The sequence below is a fragment of the Aythya fuligula genome, chromosome 7 (genome assembly GCF_009819795.1).
Source record: "Aythya fuligula isolate bAytFul2 chromosome 7, bAytFul2.pri, whole genome shotgun sequence".
NCBI classification, from domain to species: domain Eukaryota; kingdom Metazoa; phylum Chordata; class Aves; order Anseriformes; family Anatidae; genus Aythya; species Aythya fuligula.
This window is the reverse complement of record NC_045565.1, coordinates 1897279-1917836: the sequence shown is the minus strand read 5'-3', so window position 1 is coordinate 1917836 and position 20558 is coordinate 1897279. Positions and strand designations below refer to the sequence as shown.

Sequence of the window (20558 nt, the reverse complement as noted above, 5' to 3'; positions counted from 1 at the left end):
TGCTGTGAATAGCTTATTTTCTTGTGTTGCTTGTTTTTGGTCTATCATCTCATGCTAAATAAGATGGTAGTTGAAAATGTTCACGTGGCTGCACAAGCAATATTTTTTAATGGAGAAGACAAAATAGCAAAGTGGCAAGTAATGAAAGAAAAAATAGTAGTAAGATCAGTTTAGAAAAGGATCCAAATGTCAGAGCTTGTAAATGTAAAGTGCTCTTTTTCACCACCAGTTCTGAAAAGTCAAAAAAAAAAAATGTGAACACTTAATAAATTTAAGCTAAAATGAAACTTTTGATAGCTTTAGGTGAAAAGACATTTTTTAGAAATATTTTTTAATATGAGTGGACAATGTATTTCATAATAAAAATGGTTGTATAAGGCGCCTTTTTCTTCTTCTTCATTTTTTTCTGTTTTACACAAACAGTTTGAAGCCAAAACAAATCTGGGAGGTGTTTTGTTATCACAAAGGAATGTTTTGTATGAATTCCATAACCAATTCTACTTTTTAATGACATATGCAGTATCAAAAAGTATGTTCTTTCTCATTTACAGAATGGTTTTACACCTCTGCACATTGCCTGCAAGAAGAACAGAATAAAAGTAATGGAACTTCTTTTGAAGCATGGTGCATCAATCCAAGCTGTGACCGAGGTAAAATGTGGTCCTTTCATATTTATCTTAGGTTTTCTTATATTGATTAATATTAGAATATATCTGAAAGAGCACGTGCCATTCAAGCCAACAATGATTTTCAGCTAGATATTCACAAATAATAAAACTGAATAAAGGCAGTTGCACTAATGGATTACAACACCCAAACAATTAATATGTTTTGGGAATACGGTGGCGATAACAAGTGAAACATCAGAGGCAAAATTTTCTACATGCTCATTTCTGCTTATTTCTGTCTGTAATTAAATGCACAGAAAATGAAATTCACCCTGTTAAGGAGATAAAGGTGAAGACACTGCTTCATTTCTTCATGTGCTTCTAGTTCTAATTCTAAAGGTGATTTAATTCACAGACCTTGTTTGGCTTTCCACACAGAAGTGATACTCAATCACTATCACAGGTCATCACAAATCTGCTAGACAGCAATCGATATGCTGTTATTTCAGTTAGCATGAGATGGTCAATAACCCAGTTATTGACACAATTCAGACCTAGGAACCTGTGGCAAAATTTGGGTTCTTTTTATATGTATGTTAAGCTAAGTTAGGAGCAAAGGTCACGTAGATGAATATGTGACCACTGTGGAAGAAGGCAAATTAGAAAATGATAAACAAGGTATAAATGGAAGCAGCTCATTTTCCCCAAAATGGAGTTTCATTTGATCCATGGGGTTTTGTTCTAATCATTCAGTACCAAATCACACAGTTCTCTTCCTGGCTTTTCTGAGAGAACTGAGCCTTGCTACAGCTCTCATAGCTCCAGACGAGTTTTTTTTAAATCCACAGGGCTTGTAGCTGCAGTTTGCAGAAGTCATGTTAGCAGATGAGTGAAAGGCACAAAGAGAACCTTAATAGGAGTTACATCTGTCCGCCGTATTAATCAGTCCCCCTAGATGTAGAAAAGCTATCTGTTCAATTTTATCCCTTTTAAATACATAGAATTACTGAAGAATAACAGCAACACATAACATCCATTTTTTGTGTGAATAAACCAGGTTAACCATCTGATCAATACGCTCTGAATTAGTTTTCCAAGCAAACTTTTCAAAAGCAAGAGGTCTTCCTTTATTTCCTGCCGCTACCTCACCACATGATCTCATACCACATTTGACTGAATTTGTTGAGATTCATCGTGGTACTTTACTGCAGGGCCCTGCCTCTCTTCCTGCCTCTTTTCACTGGCTGGCTGTAGTGCAACAAACTTTCAAGGCAGAATTCAGAGCTGTGGTACTCAGCATCTGTACCTTGCCAAATATGTTGCAAATAGCCATTGATGCACATGAGCTGTGCACTAAAGATAATGCTTTTTATCTTCTTCTGTGGTAAATTCTGTTTTCCAGGTAGATGCCATACTTCCGTTCATACATTCATTTTTAGCTGCAGGCTCGAAACCCTGCAGTATGAGTTAGTGTTTGTGGTCAAATATGACACGTGTTCTATTTTCTACAGTTTTATTTTAAAAGTATTTATTAAATTAGTGAAAGAGGAAAAAGAAATAACATACTCAACCAGTTATTCTGCCTTTCTGCTCATGTTTGCTGTTCTGCATGAGAAAAGAACAAAAGCCTGTTTTCCTCACATCTACCCTTCTGGGACTTGTCTACATTAATGGGGAAGTTGCCTAATCAGGGTATTTCCAGAAATCCACTGAGTTTTCTCCTTCTCCTGGTAGCAAAATTTCCTTTTGCAGCCTCTGGCTGACTTGCTGCAGCTGTGCGGGAGCATCTGTGAAGAGGCTTTAGGGTAATTCTATCTAGAGAAATATTAACTATTGATTGGATTTCTGAGGCAAAATCCTTGAGGTCATGCCCCGCTAAATGACTGCTCTTTTCTTCTCTCCTTCTCCCTATTCCTCTGTCTCTCCAGTTGGCCCTTTTTACCCTGTAGAAGGGCACTGGTACGGATTTACAGTGGTGATGGTGCTGCAAGGTGCTAAAGGAAGGGGGAATTCTCTTCTCTACATGTTGTTTTTGCCTCTCTGGCTGGATGCCATGGTTTTGAATGCAATTTCTCATGAAGAAACAGTAGGGGTGGAGCTCACCACTGAGATCAATAGGCCTTTTTGTTCACCCAAAAGCAACTGGATTTGATAGGGACACAGACACTGAATCTTTTTTGCATTAGCTGTATGTTACAGGAAGTCTTCCCTTTGTACTGAATTCCTGTAGAGTTCTTTCTGTTCGCTTATGAATCATACTTACAGGTATTTCAAAATCTGCCCTTTAAGGATGTGCGTATGTTTTCAGGTCAAGATCTTCTCTGAAGAGTAAGTGCTTGGGCTTATCGATTTCAGAGTAACTTGTTTTTTCCCCACATCAATCTTGTAAAAGAGTGCGGAAATAAATATTTATGTCAGATGTTGGTTTGGTTTTCAGTCGGGCCTAACTCCGATCCATGTTGCTGCCTTCATGGGACATGTAAATATTGTATCGCAGCTAATGCATCATGGAGCATCACCCAACACTACTAACGTGGTGAGTAACAGGTTGCTTTTCAGCGTGGCAGAACTGCAAATGCATTAGAGTATCTGTGAGCAGTGCGGTTGCAAAGTGCCTAAGTCTGATGTTGGCTGTCCACCTCCTTTGCGTTGTGGCTCCTGCTTGAGTGATGGGAGAAGGCAGCCTCTGGCTCCGGCCTGGGAGGTGCTTGACAGGTTGAGGACACCTCACAAGAGGCTGACCTTAAGCAGGCTCTATTTTCATGATTTTCTGAAGTAAAGAATGAGAATGTGCTGTAGCTTACCTAGTGTGATTTCTGCGATGTGTACTTGACTGTTGAGCACTGTTCTCCCAGGCCCCCGGGGGCTTACCATTTAAGGGAAGTTCTGCTGTTAGCAACAGATTGCAGCAGATTGTTGGGACATATTGCCTGTGTCCATACAGCCATACAAGTGTGCCTTTCTACTGGATGTGTGCTGTGTGCCCAAGGGCTCCCAGGGCATGTGTAAGAACTGAAGTCATTGTTAGATGGTACTTGAAAGTTGAGAAATGGGAGAAAAGTCAAAGCTTGTTAATTGGTTTTAGCACTTGGGCCTCAAAAAACTTTTTGGTGCACTTAGAGAGCCCTTTGTTAAAGTCTTCATCTGCTAACTGTATAAATTAAATAAATTTATGATGCCATTTTTTTAAACTAGGTGTTTGTTCCTAAAGACACAGTGACATCCAAAAATCTAGAAAGCTGTTTCCTTCGTGAATTAATTCTGGTTTCCTTGGATTTTCCTTTCACTAAGTCATTGAAACTTTAATGTAATTAGTAGTGATTTTTTTCCCCACGATCTTTCATTTCAGTGCTTCTCAGATAACAAATGATCCTAGGGACATGGGGCATAGCAGGAGAAAATCTAGGAAAAATGTTTCTAAACATACAAAATTTGAAAAAAAAAAGAAAAAGCTGGACCAAATTAGGCTGTATTTAAATGGTCATAAGTTTTAACACTGTTAATAATGTGGAAGTAAGTACAAAAATTGCACTCTCTTTAAAGCAAAAGGCCTAGGCGTACAGGCACTGTTGTTTTGAGAAAGTGAAATTGCTTTGTAGCATACAGCTCAGAAGTCAACTATTGATTTTATCCCCCATCTTGCTCACAGGAAAACTTGTATAAAATATTCTAGTGGTGATTATTCTGAATTGGATCTCCTGTGTATTAGTGTTCATGAAACATGTTGCATTTGTTTTTCCTGCATTTTCTTTCTGCTGATATTTTGTTTTTGCTGCTGTTTTCTAGAGAGGAGAAACAGCGCTGCACATGGCAGCCAGAGCTGGCCAAACAGAGGTTGTTCGATACCTAGTACAGAATGGAGCTCAGGTGGAGGCTAAAGCTAAGGTAAGGCAACGATCCAGGTATACTAACCCCAGGTTATTTATAGTTTACAAAGCAGGGAAATGCATTCATCTGACATGTTCTTTGGGAAGAGAAAGACACGTGAAGCCAAGGGCCTCAGCATAATGATCAGTGATGTTTTATCACGTACTTTGTTACTGTAGTCATGAGTGAGCTTGAATGTAAGAAGGAAGTCAGGAGAAGTCAAATTGATACCATGTCTCCTTTTTCACCAACTTTTAATATAGAATATTCTGGCTTGGAGATTTGTTTTGGAGTAGGAGGCAGGACAAGGTGGGAAGAATGCCTCAGATCTGTTTTCATTTTTGTAAAACTGTAAACCCTATTCTGCTGGTGTCTGCTGTATGCATTCAGAAATGGTTATGCTTCTAAAGAACTCTTCTTAAAGAGCCCACCAAAGAGGTGGCAGCTCAGAAACTCCTTAGAAAACAGGTATGGGAGCTTTGGGGAGAGGATACAAAGGAAGAGCTGGAGGGGACTGTCTTAGGTAAGCTGGAAATGCAGCGATATCAAAGGAGAAGAGCAAGTTACCTGTAAGAATTGCTCGGTAGCAGATGAAGATTAAGGAGAGCAAGTTGAGTAGTGGGTGGATGAATATGGTAAGCTGTTTCAGTTGAAAGATCACCGCTGAGGATGGATGGGAAATGTATTAATTTAAATTATTTCTCTGCATCCCAAAGAGTGGAATAAAAAGGAGGATATTTTGACAGTTCGAGATAGGAAGGAAAGAATTTGGAAGACACTGGAAGAGCGAATTGTTACTGCAAGGTGGCTGAAACAGTGATGGGCATATTCAAGAGAAAAGCAAAATTGCCTGTGTCAATACAACCAGTAACTTGACCTGGCTGTAAGATGGGTTGGTCTGTCTATGGGAAAAGCAGGCCTTTAAAGAAGGTGTGGGCACAAAGTCAGGGCAAGTTTGGAAGGCACAGAAAGGGAATGTGGTATGGGGCTGGAAAAAAAGGAGCAGAAACAACAGAAACAGTTGCAACTGAGGAAGGTAATGGAGGAAGAAAAAGAAAAGGTCAGGAGCCAGTGAAGAATCATAGAAAATTATAGATATTTTAGAAATTATAGAGTTCCAGGAAACACAAATGGAAAGGCAATTAGGACTGCCACATATTGTGTCCATTTTTAAGTCAAACCAGGAAAACTTATTTTTTCAAATAGTGGTTAAATGCATACAACTTCCAATAAATCTGTTGGCTCTGTGAAATTGTGTGTGAATTGGCTCACAAATAAAGTTGCTAGTTAGAACATTACTTATGAGGAACTCTTGACTAAATATTTATAGCAGACGTATTTCGTATCAGGAAGCAGTCTGACAGCAGCATGGGGTCTGTACATCTACAAAAAAAGTGACCAGATTCGAAGGTGACCAGCTCGTACTCAGAAGCACTGTTCATGCAAATAGTCTCTAAATAATTTCACACAATGAATTAATCTGTGCAAACTGCCATTGCCTGTGATCAATTTGTTGCCATAAACAACAACTAACTACAAGGAATAGATTATACACCAGTGCTAACAGTGGTGAGGAATTCATGGGAAACAGGTATAAACTGGAAATGTTCACCAGCTGTAGGAGAATTTCCCTGAGTGAAGCAGCATTCGCATCCTGACATGCTCTCGATCTAAATCCCAAGGATGTAAAATCAGTGTTTTGTAGGGTGTACATGAGCAGAAGATTCCCTGTCCAAAGAACCTGTCTGTGGCAGGACGTGGGGTTGCACTGCTCAAAAAGTAGGGGGAAAAATGGGTAGAGAAAGCTGTTTGAATAGACTTATGAGGAAAGGGAAAATGATAAAGTCATGGATTTCATTGGCCATGCTGCTGTGATAGTGTGCTTACTCCAAAGATTGCACAACTAGAAGAAGGAGGACAAAAATACAGAACTAAATAATGAATAAGGAAGAAATGATCAATTAGACACTCCAAATACGCTCACAAACTACTGCAGTATTTTAACTGGGGGAAAAAAAAAAAAGCAAACTCACAGCAGTACAACCCCTACACGTAGTAGAACCATTAGGGTTACTGTGTTTGGAATAAGTGGTCAGAAAGACAGGGAAATTAAGCATCACATTTTTTTTTTGTTGTTTTCTTCCTAGTCTTTTTTTAAATAGTCAAATTTAGTAATAAATCCTAATCTTTAAAACATTGTGTAGAGGTTAACTTTTCAAATTTACCTGCAGTTACTGCTACTGTAATGTTATCTGTAAAATATCAGCGATAAAACAAAATTCACAAAATATAGTACTTAATACAAGTTAATAGGTAGTAACATGCTAAGCACCTCAGCTCATTTTGGACAACTAATAGGGTTGTTAAATGTTGTTGGGATCATAAAAGAGATCAAGATGTGAGGAAAGGAGCTATATATTCTCTGCATTTTGAGGAATTTCAATGTTAAACTCGATGTGCCTCAGTGGCAAAGTAAAGCAAGGCAAGTCCAGATCAAGAAAGTTGATCAGTTTATTTACTGTTAAGGATTATGCATCTGACTGGAATATTTTGTGATACATCAACAAAGCATAAATGTATCTTTATTTTAAGACAAAGAGAAAGCCAGGGTTTGATTCTTATCAGGTACAACCTGAAGTAGAATCAATGTTCATCTGCAATTTCAAAAAGCAATGAATCTGAGCATTTTCTGTCAAAGTATGGGCTCAGTTTTCTTATGTAGAATTGTGCTGTTTCCTTTATCTTTAGGATGACCAAACACCACTGCACATTTCTGCTCGACTGGGAAAAGCAGATATAGTGCAGCAGCTGCTACAGCAAGGAGCATCTCCAAATGCAGCTACAACGTCTGGCTATACGCCCCTGCATCTTTCTGCTCGAGAAGGGCATGAAGATGTAGCTTCTGTTCTTTTGGATCACGGTGCATCTTTGGCTATCATTACCAAGGTAAGGGAGTTGCAAAGTGATAGCTTCAGTAGTAAAATGCATTTTTAAGAAGTGCTTCTTTTGAGTTAAATATGATTAGCGTCATAAACATACACAGTGATCTATATGCATTAAGCTGCATGTTGTTAAAAGAGTACAAAGCTTCACACTCTTACCTCAGAGTCTGATGTATAACACATCCTAGTGGACAGCCATGCATTTGCTTGGAATGAAAGGAATGCAGGGCAGAAATTCCTGTTAGGATTTGATAAGCTGTTGCTCAGCATTGTCCTTGGGTCTTTGATGGTGTGAAGAAAGGAACTGGCTCTTCCCTTTTTACAGTCATTTTAATGCAGATAGGGCTTTTCCTTGCAAAAGAGAGCCTCTAGACCTGCCAGGGCAGTTGGGAAGCTGCAGGCTTGCTGTCTGGACTTGGGACTGTTTAAGAGGATGGATAGAAATAATATCCTTGTAGGTCAGAGGCAAACTTTGAATGCCTCTGATGTCTAGGCACTTTGGGAAAAGAGTGCTAGAGGCTATTATGTAATTGATTTCTCTTACAGAAAGGATTTACTCCTCTACATGTGGCTGCAAAATACGGGGAAATTGAGGTAGCGAACCTCTTGCTTCAGAAGAATGCATCTCCTGATGCTTCTGGAAAGGTAAGACAGAAGAAGTCACTGCCTCAGCACAGAGGTCACTTGCACAGCAAACATTTGTGCACACATAATGTTCTAGTAATATCTTTCTACCATTGCATGCACTAATATCCACACCCGGGGTTTCACTGGAATAGGCTTCTTTTAATATTCCAGTCCCTGTTGGGTCTGTTAGGAGTCTGCAATCTCTTTAACAAAAGTGACTTTTATTATCATTAATTGACAACAAAATCGTTATGCTCTTTCTGTATCCATCCAGGGGAACGGAGACAAGCCATTCCCCTACCTTCCTGCACAGACTATTTATAGACCTTATCAGAGTATTCAAGCAGCTGGCTCTGCTCCCCCAGGTCCCGTGACAGGGGGCAAAGCCCGGTAGGACCTCAAGCTTTTTAAAACAGCCCAGCTCAGATTTTTACAGATCCAAGGGACGGTTTACTTTATCCACTGCAGAAAAAGAAAACATTGCTAAGGTTTTGACCTCAGGGTCAAAATTCCTTACTTACTCTGTCCTGGGGGCAGCACAGATGTGTGTTTCTCTGTTCATCTTCCCTGGGAAAAGTGAAAAGGGCTTTCACAGCTCAGTAAAGATTTTTAAATCCCTGTTTTGTTTTTTGATTCAAAATTTAACAAAGACTCCTGATACATGAATGAATAACAAATGTATTTTTTCACCTATCTACTCTAATTTCCCAAACTCCTAAATTTTCCCTGAAGGTCTGTAACAGCACTTGTTTGTTCTGCATGTGTTTTTAGAGCGGTTTAACACCACTGCATGTAGCTGCACACTACGATAATCAAAAAGTGGCACTCCTGCTGTTGGACCAGGGAGCTTCACCTCACGCATCTGCCAAGGTACAAGTACCAGCCACTCTGGGGATCAATACCTAGGCCTTTTGCCACTTATTTTCTATCTACCTCTGCTCTTTCTAGAATGTGCGTGCTTGCAATTACAGGGAACTCAGTTACTGTATTAATATTTCACAACCAAATCTCTGTAAATTGCTAAAATGATTCTGGAAGTGAATAAAATAGCTGTTTTACAAAGAAAGAAAAAAGGCAAGCATACGTATAGAAAAAATCGGAAATACTTAATTTCATTGAAGTTCAGTCTCAGTGAGTACTGAGTCTTGCTTTCACTTGTCCGATCTCCTTAGTATCTTAAAGCCATCTTAACATCTGTTCAGGGCTTGGAGTGCTTTGCTTCACAGGGGCGTAGTGCTCATGTATTGTGTCAGAGAAAGTGTGAAAAGTTTCTCAGTATAACATACAGTATTATTAATGTGCTTCATGGTATTTACACCTCAAAGTAATTGGACTGTTGAGAAAATAAACCTAGTCACAGCTCTGCTTGGTTTGTAGTATACTGTAGGCAAGACAACACAGTGTAAGATTTAAGGGGATGGGAAAGAATTTGTACTTAAATGCATAACAATTTGATCAATAGACAAATTTAGAGAAGCTTCAAGTCTTTATTTTCTGTGGATCCCAGTTTTAAATACTGGCCAATAATCAGTTGTTGGACAGCAGTGACAAATAAAAAAGGGTGGAAAGTTGTGTAGGTTCGGGTGGGGTGCATTGTAAATACCCCATCTGAAACAACCCAGATACATTTCTAAAATCACCATGAAGAAACACTGTGGAAAGGGAGAGCTAGCGGAGCAGCTAGTTTTGTACACAGACGGCTCTCCTTGATTGCATTCCTCTCACACATGACTGAGTACAGCCATAACAGAGGAGCCCTTCTGCATGGCTAAAGAGGAGGACAGTCTGTCATACATGGTAGGTCCCCAAGCTTATGGTGCAAAAGAGAGGAATGTTAAACAAACATGGATAGCCAGCAGCAACGGCACAGTCTAAAATCAATAACGCCAATAGTGGCAGGCTGCCAGAGCAGTGTCCCAGGAGGTGAACTGGAGTGATCTCTGGTCTTTTACTATTGCAACACAGCACTCTTAAATGTCACTGTGGAGAAGGAAAGACCTTCTGAAAGGGACGAGGAGACATTGACCTGGTTTTCATGGAAAGAAACTGCCAGAGGAAGCTATACATCATGTAGGGGCAGGGATTGCAGCTCCCACTGCCAGGGGCTTGGGAAGCCCAAACCAAGGTGGAAACCCTGTAGACTACAGTATAGTATTACACAAACCCATGTGTCAGGTCACGTTAGCTTCCCTGTCTGCAAGGGAAGAAAAAAAAAATAGTTTTGACACTGCCACTTCGTGTCTTCAGTGCGAGCTGTAAGCTTCCTAAAAGAAAGCATTTGTTACTATTCTGCAGCAAGTGAGCCACAGCAACACACCGAGCAGAGCATCAGTACTAAATAAAATTAATGGCAGCATGTTTGTTGCTGTAGGCACTCGCAGTGCAGTCATCTGAAAGAAGATGTTGGTTTACAGCAGATGATTTCCTATTCCTTCAGTAAATGTGGTCTAATAAAAAAATGTGCTACATCAAAGTTCTCATCATTAGCTCCACAATTAGTTTCATCAGCATTTGTTTTCTCTGTGATGCTCCTCTGTTTAATGCTCGTCTTAGGAGTGCCTTGTTAGCTAGGCCTTGAAGAAGAATCAGTGAAAGGGGATGAGAAGTGGCCAAGTAGGAGTACAGCGCTGTGATACAAACAGTTATTCAGATGAACCATTCATTCTTACAGACTAAAACTAGGCTTGTGCCCAGTTTTAATTGGGCATTCATTCCCTTTGCAATGTTTCCCTTCCTTCACCCATCATCACAAACCTCAGTCTTTTTCTCTGTCCTTCCATCTTTAAAGTTTTTCCCTTTTTACCTCTTTACCATGGCAGCCAGAATAACCCAATACTCTCCCTCGAAACTTCTCTGTTCCTTTCTGCATTTATTTGTGGTGACAGAGCACAGCCCTTATTAAGAGAAGATACAGTCTGAGACTGAGCTGAATTTTAGTTTTTGTTTTTCATCTCTTTTTGCCTTTTCTTGGCAACCTGCTGTTTTCCATGCCACTGAAAGCAAACTACGATTGTTTCTAAAGAAAAGGCTTGAAACTGCATTTGTTATCTTATAAAATACACATGAGCTCCATTTAAATTATACAGGGTTTAGCATATTTGCAGGATTTAACACAACTAGCAAGTGCTCATATGGTAATGGCTGTTCTACACATCAGTCTTGTGCAGGAAGTCTGAGAGAGGGGATTGGTTTTCCTGATGTGTTTTATCTTCCAAGTGAACATTAAGTGATTGTGTGCTTCCCTCATTAGCCATGGCACTGCTCTGTATTTCCCGGGTGTCATTTTGGCAACATCGCAGCCTGCTCTGCTGAAATGCCAAACACTCTGACCCCACTTATTTGGTGCATATTGTACTTTAAACAAGGAGCATGAGCTGTGTCATGCTGACTGCCCTGAAATATCTTAGTATCTAAGGCCTAAACCAAATCTGAAATGAATTTTGAAGGTTTCAGAGACTTTTCCATATGGAGTTAGTGCTGTGCAGCTCTCACTTCTAGATTACTACTAATGCAATCCTGCAGTCATTGGTGTACCCCTGTGTATCTATTCTTTGCTCCTACCTGCATCACCCTGCATCTGTTATGTCCAGCCCTGGTGCCCTGTGAGGTACAGGGAGGACACAAGCCAGGTAAATGCTTTGTACGTTTAGATAGATTTTATTGGACTGTGTAATCTGACATGCTCATGGTAATTATGATACTGTATGAAATGGTTTATGCAGCTAAGGTCTTGCACCCTCCCACCCCTTCTTCCTTAGTCACATGCATTCATGTTTACTGTTTGCTTCAAAATTAGGGCTAATACATACCTGAAAGATAGAAAATTCTTGATTAAACAGGTATTGCAATTTGTATCCAAAAGCCTGTCATGCTTTGGTTAGTGTTTTGGTATGTGCATTCTAATCGTTTATATATATTCTTCTATTTTCTGTCAAATCCATTCTCCTTCAAAATTAGAAAATTTTATCATGCAGTTTCATGCAGTTTCTGTTCGTGGTAGTGGACTTGCTGGGTTCATGTATTGGAAGGAAAAAAAGGAATGCAAGACTAAAGTGATACATTTTAATTTTCCCTTGATCTGAACCAAAAGTCTCAGTAAGGTCAGAGTACATGCTGCAAGGAAGGCTATATTTCATATACATAATGCTTTCATTCATACTGGGAGATAGGAAAACAAAAAACAAAACAGCAACAAAAAAAAACAGCTGTTCTGAGTTATGTACATGCATCCTGCTCTTCTCTTTGTTGAAGATTGAATCGCATTGTTTAATGAGTAGCTTGCAATGAAGTGCTTTCTGTTGACAGAATGGCTATACGCCACTACACATAGCTGCCAAGAAAAACCAGATGGACATAGCAACTACACTGTTGGAGTACGGTGCTGATGCCAATGCTGTAACCAGACAGGGTATTGCCCCTGTACATCTGGCCTCTCAGGACGGCCACGTGGACATGGTGTCGTTACTTCTTTCTAGAAATGCTAATGTAAATCTCAGCAACAAGGTAAGTGTTTCCCCTGCTTGGTGCTAAGGCAATAAACATAGCAACATGACATCTGAATGCACATCATCATTTCTTCTAGCAAAGAGAGCGGTTTGCAGCAAACCCCATGTCACATTGGATCAACTGTATTTTGTAGTACCTAAGTTTTGATGATGGCTAGTACCATGTGCTGCAGAGGAGTTTATAAATCCATCTCCTTTCCTTCCATATCATGCTAGTATGCCACCAGAGAAAATGTCTTCTTCACCCTAATGGTTAGTGGGGTTGGAGTGTGTCATTTAGGATCCTCTAGATATACGCCTCCCCATTAAGCAATGGTAACAACTAACTTGTTGATTTTTAATGGGGTAAGAACAGTGAGGTTATCTGAGATTTTGTTCATTAGAGTAAGTGATTTTTCCTCCCCAGGGGTTGTTCCTCAGGGCATGGGGACTTTCAGTGTAATTTCTCCAGGGGGCATGAAAGAGAAGCTAGTAGATTTTAGTTTCTGTATGTATGACTTCATAGACTATTAAGTCTGCTCTATGGTAATGTTTCTAGCAGATCTGTAGCCTTAATTCTTTAAATGCCCCTCAGAGGGGCATCTGCCATCAGAGATACCTAGAAGTGCAGTTTCAGTGTGGATTTATGTGGCTAACATAGAAAGGCAAGAGACAATTTTTTTCATGGAGAATGTTTCTTGTTCTCAGCAGGCAGAAAGACTCTGTGTCCTCTGAGGCAGTGGGAGACACAAGGCTGCTCTGTTTTCCCATTTCTAACTTTAAAGCTTAATTATTTTTGGTCCCTCCTTCAGGTAGCTTCTCTTGCAGTTGTTGATTTGCCCTTGTCTGAATCAACCAAATACTGTTGCGCAGTGTTGAATACACCTTGTATTCCCAAAGTGCAATTTGCTGTGGGCACATTCTGCATCATGTTGGCTAGCTTGGTTTTGCTACTGAGGCTAATATGGAGAGCACGATTACTGTTGCTTGGCATTTTGATTCAGCCCCACTAGACATTAATTACCTGTAACATCCTTCAATCTGTTACTGCTCAGTTACAGTCTCTCGTTTCTCATTATACAGATAACAGCACCTTTTGAAAATAGTTCTTCTCTACTCATGTAGGGATACACATGTCCTCTGAGCTCAGCACCTGCGTTTGAAGCCAGATATTTAAAGCACACCAACTTCTGAGTTTTGCCATGAGAGTAAAAGGCGACTTGTTTTCTTCAGGGTCCACAGACAGTTGGGAGCTAAGTACTCAGAGCCTAAGTTTGGGCACCGAGCACTTAGTAAATATTTTTAGAACATCTGGCTTGTAACATCCAGGTCTCATTAGGTAATTTGCAGTTGGCTATTTTTATATGTTTATGTAGTGTGACCCACCTAATTTGTGGTGTCATCAGCATCGCCTGTTCAAGAGCAGTACAGTTACCGCTGTCCGTAAGGAATCCACACTGTAAGATGTAGGGGGGAGCTATGCAGTTCTGTGGAGGTGAATTTGGGTTTAAGGGTAGGAAACTACTATCAATAAAAGGTAAAGTTAAAATCTGAGTGAATGTTTCTACTAGAAAACTTCTAGAAGTCTGAACAATCATTCAGTATTTCTTTTAAAATCTTACTTATTCTGAGGAAGTGAGTTCCCCAGGAGGGGGGAAAAATACTGCGTTTTTTTTTTCTTTAAGTGCTGTAATATAATTTGACATCCCATATTTAACGTTGCATGAAGAAACGTTCCTTGTGTAAAAGAACCATTTTCTTCCTGGTTTTTAAATTCTAGTTTCTTGCAATTCAACAAATGTAATCAGGAAGCACAATACACAGCTTGTAAGTGAAGGTAGAGTTTTTCATTTATTTAATTTCAGTAGGACTTTTTGAATCTTACTTATAGTTGATTTGTGTTTAATATTCATGTCCCACCTCTGAAGATTGTTACCTGTTGCTCCTAATTTACAGAGCGGGCTGACACCACTACACCTGGCTGCACAAGAGGACAGAGTCAATGTAGCAGAGGTTCTTGTTAACCAAGGAGCTGCTGTTGATTCACAGACAAAGGTATGAACACCGATATCAATATGTATTGTTTTCTTTCAGGGAGACAAGAGCCTGTAGACTGGTCTAGTAATCAGTTTCAGGGTGAAAATAAAATAACAACAGTGAAATGTTTCTTGTAATAAATTGCTATACAATATATTTTGAACACCGAAGACCTTGAAGCTTGAGTGTTTAGTGTTATGCTCAGTCTTTGAGCTTTAAGCTTTCTTCCATGCCAAATATTTAGATCAGCACAGATGTATCCTACTATTTTTCTGAAGGTAAGTGGGATTGATTGATCTGCATTTTTATCTAAGGAAACTTTTAGAAAAGCTAGAACTCTCTCTATAAAGAGTCATATACTCTTTTACCATATGCATACTCTCATCTGCTTTTAGTAGTTCTTACATGTTGCACGTACTTCAAATCAGCTAACAGTAGAAACCAAGCACAGAACTGTTATTTAAAATATCTTCATTTACAGAAAAAAACAACAATGAAATTGTAAAGTAGGCATTTCTGGTTATTAAGTGATTAATAGTTTTTCCAGTGACTTAACACAATTTATGAAATGAAGTAGTCTTCTTTTGCTGAGCTGTTACTAAATAGCCATTCATAGGCATGATTCTGCAAGTACACCCATTGTTCATTTGTAAAGACTTCCCCCTACTCTCAGAGCTTGAATCAGCCTTCAAGACTGCCTCAATTTCCAAGCCATTTTGTTTTGCAAAGTGTAGTGGATTGAGCTGTTTTATAGTATGTGTACATATAGGAAGCAGACTTTTTCTTGTGTCCCAAAGTGAGACTTGGCTAGTGTTTTCCTGATGTACACATTAACCTCTTAGTTTCTAGGTAAATATTGCTCTATTCTGCCTTCAAAAATAGAATTAGAGAGGAACCAAATAGCTCTTCAGGACAAATTTGAATTTGTTTATTGCTGTTACCTGATATGAAATATAGACATAAACATGATGGCAGTCCATTTCAAACTTACTCGCCAAAAACTTCTTTTGTCTAAAGTAAATATTTGGACTCCTAAGTAAGAGACTTGACTTTCCAGGGTGTTTGGGGATGGATTTGGGGATCCCAAGCAATAACTACTCCCACTTTATGCCATTAGTTTGCGTGTGATGTCTGTGACCTAATTCCAAGAGCCTGCTTAGAAATTATTTTATACTTACTGAGGGTACGTACAGTGCTCAGAATTTAAAGATTCCCTCAGTGTTCATTACACCTAGATTCTTCACGTGTTGTCGGTATCTAGTAGATGATCATTAGATGGATAAGAAATCAGTTGTGATCAAGTGCTTGAACAGTAGTTGATTGAATCAACTAAAATTAACCCAGTCTCACAGTTTGATCTGCGAATTGTAGAGTTGTGCAGCCTTTGCAACTGGTAGCAGCTTTCACAGCTCCATTATGTGTGTGCCCCGAATTAACTGCTGTGCTTGCATCCCAGAAATATCCCTGTGTGTCAGACTGTCCAGCAGTATTAGCATTTTGTCATCACACTGCCATCTCAAAAAAGGCTGAATCCATCATCCTTTCTGTCTGCAAAGTGGTTGATTATAATCCATGGTAGAGGGAAAAGTCATTGGTACCTGGTTTTGTGTTGTAGAACTGTAGCTATACCTTTGCGTTAGGCTGTTGATTTTGATTACAGTATTCTGGCGTGAAAACTAAATAGTTCTGCTGAAATCCCAGGATTTTGTCTGCCTTTATACTTTTGTAACATGTCTTCAGCCTCTGTTTTGCAGATGAATCAGTGTGGATTCTTAGCAGCTTCTAGATCATCCAGCAGCAGATGAGATCTGTCCTGGTTCATTCTTTGCATTATTTCCTCAAATGAATATGGTTGCCCCTCTGGAGAAAGGAAACCTCACCTGGTCTTGGTTTCTGTAAAATGACATCGCAGAACCTGCTCTTTTACTTTGGTCCAAGAGCTGAATCGCTTCCTAGTCTGTGAAGCTTGTCTGTTTGTCTTGTACTACTCCCTGTCCCACAAATAGTAAGTAGTCTAAGGAGACATTTGAATCGACAGGTGCAGGCAGTCATGTGTCCTCTTTGCCAGCTCTCTGGGGTCCAGATGGTATCCAGTTCAGGACTAATGGCCTTTTAGTCACATTAGCATGGTGCAATGTGTGAGATACTGTCACAGCTGAGAAGGAGGGCGTGTTAGTTGGGTCTCAGGGCCAACATGGCATGGTTGCACAAACTCTGCACTGAACTTTGAGCTTGGTGGTATGTCTGTGTGGTGAAGCGGGCACGAGACTCTGTAGAGACGCATGGGAAAAGAGCTTCAGTTTACTCACTCAGAGGTCTCCTCTGGGTGGAGCCAAATTTCTTAATTGCATCTCTGAAAAATTGAACTAGTAAGTAAAACCATGCACAAGTTTTAAAAAAAGTCATATTTGACTGTCTGCAGCTTGAATCCTATCATCAGTAATTCACATAATTAAAAAAAAAAAAAAGAGGAAGTTTACTTGTGTTCTACCTTCATTCTTCAGGTTACATATGTAACTAGTACAAGTAAAGAACAGTTTCCCAGTATAGGCTTGTTTCCATGGGACTTCCCCATAGTTGTCAGGAAGTAGAGCGGGGACTGAATGATCAGGCAAAGGCCCCAGTACACTTAAGCAGAATTGCTTTGCAGTGTAACAAATGGCATGTCTGGGAAAATGTGCATTATTAATGCTGTAGGCCTCCATGGTGAAGAACACCTGCGATGGCTTTATCCTTCTGCCGACCATGCTAGCTGATCCTCTGCTGTAGGGGACCGTCTGCTCCTTTGGAAGAAAGCATCCACATGCCTTGTAGGATTGCATTAGAGTGGGGTGAGCTTGATGCTTTTTCACTGGCTGCAGCAGGGTCCCATCTGCCAGGTTTGCAGTGGGTGAGCCCTGCAGTGCTGTCTCCAGACTCCACACAGCCAGCCACATGGAGGTCATCTGTCAGATATCCACTCACTGCAGCCTGTGATACTGGGCAAGTGACAAGGCAGTGCCGTGTATTTTTGCATGGGATAGTTTCCGGATAAACCGATCTTGAGTTCCTTATGAATAGCTGGCAAGCTCTGAACTGCTGCAGCAAAGGAAAAAGTGTTATGCTTTAAGAACTGCCACGCCTTGACCTTTTGTTCTATGCAGGTGAGGTTTTAGATGACTGGCTTGTAATGTAGCAGCTCTGTAGTCACAGCCTCTCTTTCTGAGGTGGATTAACTATGGAATTAAAATGTCTGGGAAATAAAAGGTCCGTGCGTGCTGTCCCTAAGAACAGAGGCACTGGGGAGCAAGATCCAACAACAGCTGAGTGGGCTGCAAAAGCACTGTTGCTATGCTTGTGCGTTTGCACAATGCCATCCAGCACATACAGTTCAGTTTTTTTATGATGGGCATAGAGTGGCAGAGGTGTGGCCATCTGTGCCTTACGTATCAAAAAGTCAAGCCACACAGCTTAGTGGCGTTGTATTGGGGATGTCTGTGTGCCACCAGCACTGTCAACACTAACCTTTCATTTTCTTCTCTCTGTTTTGCATCCACATGTTTTTGTTACCTCATTTATTGTAGGCTAGGTGAGTAGTCAATAGGGTTTTTTGCCTTTTTTTTTTTTTTCTTTTTTCTTTGAATAGATTCTCTCACCGTCGTGTTTCCAGGTTAGGTAAGTGTTGGTTGTGTCACTCCTGTACAGTATCTGTCAATGAAGGGAGAACACAGTATTTCAGTAGGCCATTAAACTTTTTGGGTAGGGACCAGTGAGCTATCGTCTTCCACTTCTGGTACATGTTCTTTAATCATAGTTTATATATAACTTAGACTCCCTATGAAAACATCATAGAGCTTGCAGCTGTAGCACATGGAAGCACTTCTTATCCCTGCCTCAAGTTCAGAGAGCCACACACATGATTTGGGGTTATTTGGGGATGAAAAGGGAAGATTGGGCAGAAACATATTTGGTACCTTCAAGCTATAGCAGGGAAGAAAAAAAAAGTAATACTACAGAAAATCTCTTGTGTGGGAGACTGGTCTGTATGATTATGATCTGTTCTAGTTCTAAAACTTGAGAGCATTATACAAATTACTCTCAGTAACCATTGCAACTGTGGTTCTTACTTGGGGTGGTTTCCCTCTCAATAAATTTTTTCCAGAACTTCGTGGTTCACCACTACAGTTGGTGAAGCATTAGAGCCCTTCACATTTAAAAAGGTTAAAAATAATCATAATTTAAAAAAAAAAAAAAATAATGTTCACTGAAGGCACGGTAGGGTCCTGCTACAAAGGCAGCAGTTCTTGTCAATTCTGATATTCTGTTGAAGTGCCTGAATTTAGGTTTGTGAAAGAGTATTTGATACTGAAGCTGCTATGTCGTATCATGCAAAAGCAAGGAAGTTAAAGCAAGGAGTGCTCATCTAACACATCGTATTGGGAGTTAAAAATGAATTTGAAGCCCTGGTTCCAAGCAGATGTTCCATCTCCTGGTGATCATGTCGAGTGCGTAAAAGCTATCCTGGTACATGTGATGTTGGTTTTTGTTGCAGGGCTTATGTGCTGAGAGTTGGCACAAGTAAACACCATTTCATGGATCAGCAAGTCTCCACATGTTATTTTTCAACTCTTTTCCCTGTTGGATAATGTTATAGTAGGATACAGCATTAAGGTGATGGATTGGCCAGAGAAGCCCAATGGGAGAAGAGCGCTGGTTCAGTCAAGGGTGAAGAGCAGATCTGGAGCGTTTATCTCTGTGCAGGTCATTTTAGCTGAGCAGTTGTTACTCTGCACTCGGGCCTCTGCCAGGGGAACTGATTGTCTCAGTCCTTGGTTGATGACTGTCTGGCTGACAAAGCCATCATAAAACTGTCTTTGCTTCTGTAATACTGGTAGGAGATAAGGGTCACTAAGAGGTCATGATGTTGTTTTGCGGGTTGGGCTGGGCCTTTATTTCAGATTTATTCAGGTAGATTTATTCAGCTCTGCCTGCCCTCTTCCAACAGGAACTCTGTACCAGCCTCAGTGCTACAGTGGCTTATAACTGTGATCTGATTTTTCCACTGCAAAACCTAATTTTCAAGTACAGAAAAAGATAGGAAAGAGCAGGGAGGTTGGGAAGTGCTGCCCAGAAGAATCCCTTTTACACAGAACAGATGCTCAGACATGGTATCTTCATAGTACGTTATTTGTCTCTGCTTGGCTCTTAGTGCTCAGTTGTTACCCAGACGTTTCTGTGGAAATGTCTAACCTAATAATGTGAGATAAAGAACCTTTGTAAGGTACCTCAACACGTTAGGTCCCGATTCAGCAAAGCTGTGAAGTGTGTACGTACATACAGGTTTGTTTCATTGGATCAAGGCTGGATGCCTTTGTGATCTTTAGAACTCGAGCATTTTCAAGTCTAACCAACGCTAATACTGGAGCTTCATTGTCTGACATTTATAGCAGAAAAACAAAAACAGAGCAGCTTGAGAGTCAGCATGACTAGAAAGATGCAGTAATTCAAGCTGTTAGGATTTATGGCTATTGCCAGTGGAGGATATTAAAGCAGTACACTGACATGATATACAAGGCTTGTGATAATTTCCTTCAAAAAATGCAAGGGCAGGAGAATAAGGGGTGCTCTGTGTTTGGGTGTTCCGTTAGAATAGAAAAGCTAAGTATTAATGATCTTCTTTGGCACTTACTCCTGTGGCTTTTGATAAACCCTTCCCAGCTGCTAACTCCCATATTGCTGCTCATTCTTAAGAACAACTAAAAGCAGCGTGGCAGCTGACTGCCAGAAGGTGATGTGCTTTAGAGCTGTATTAAACGAAAGGCCTGATTTTCTTGGAAGAAACTTATTAGTATAATAGCAGTTGTTTGTTTTTTCCTTAATAATTATTAGTAGTTCTTGTAGCAACATATTTTAGCTTCCTGGATACATTTCTGTAGAGAATGAAAGAAGCATGCTCAAGTTGCAAGGAGAAGTACTGCTTTTATAGTTAGTTTGGTTGCATAACTGCAGAATCT

General features: G+C 40.1%; 1 protein-coding gene across 19 annotated transcripts in view; it reads left to right on the top strand.

Moving 5' to 3' along the window:
- ANK3 (ankyrin 3) overlaps positions 1–20558 on the top strand; it is a 199415-nt gene that overhangs the window by 92144 nt on the left and 86713 nt on the right. For all 19 annotated transcript variants that reach the window (XM_032191372.1, XM_032191370.1, XM_032191371.1 and 16 more), the window contains 8 exons: positions 552–650; positions 3046–3144; positions 4395–4493; positions 7224–7421; positions 7964–8062; positions 8816–8914; positions 12350–12547; positions 14485–14583. In XM_032191372.1, the coding sequence (XP_032047263.1) occupies positions 552–650; positions 3046–3144; positions 4395–4493; positions 7224–7421; positions 7964–8062; positions 8816–8914; positions 12350–12547; positions 14485–14583 (990 nt within the window). The remainder of the gene's footprint in view (positions 1–551; positions 651–3045; positions 3145–4394; positions 4494–7223; positions 7422–7963; positions 8063–8815; positions 8915–12349; positions 12548–14484; positions 14584–20558) is intronic.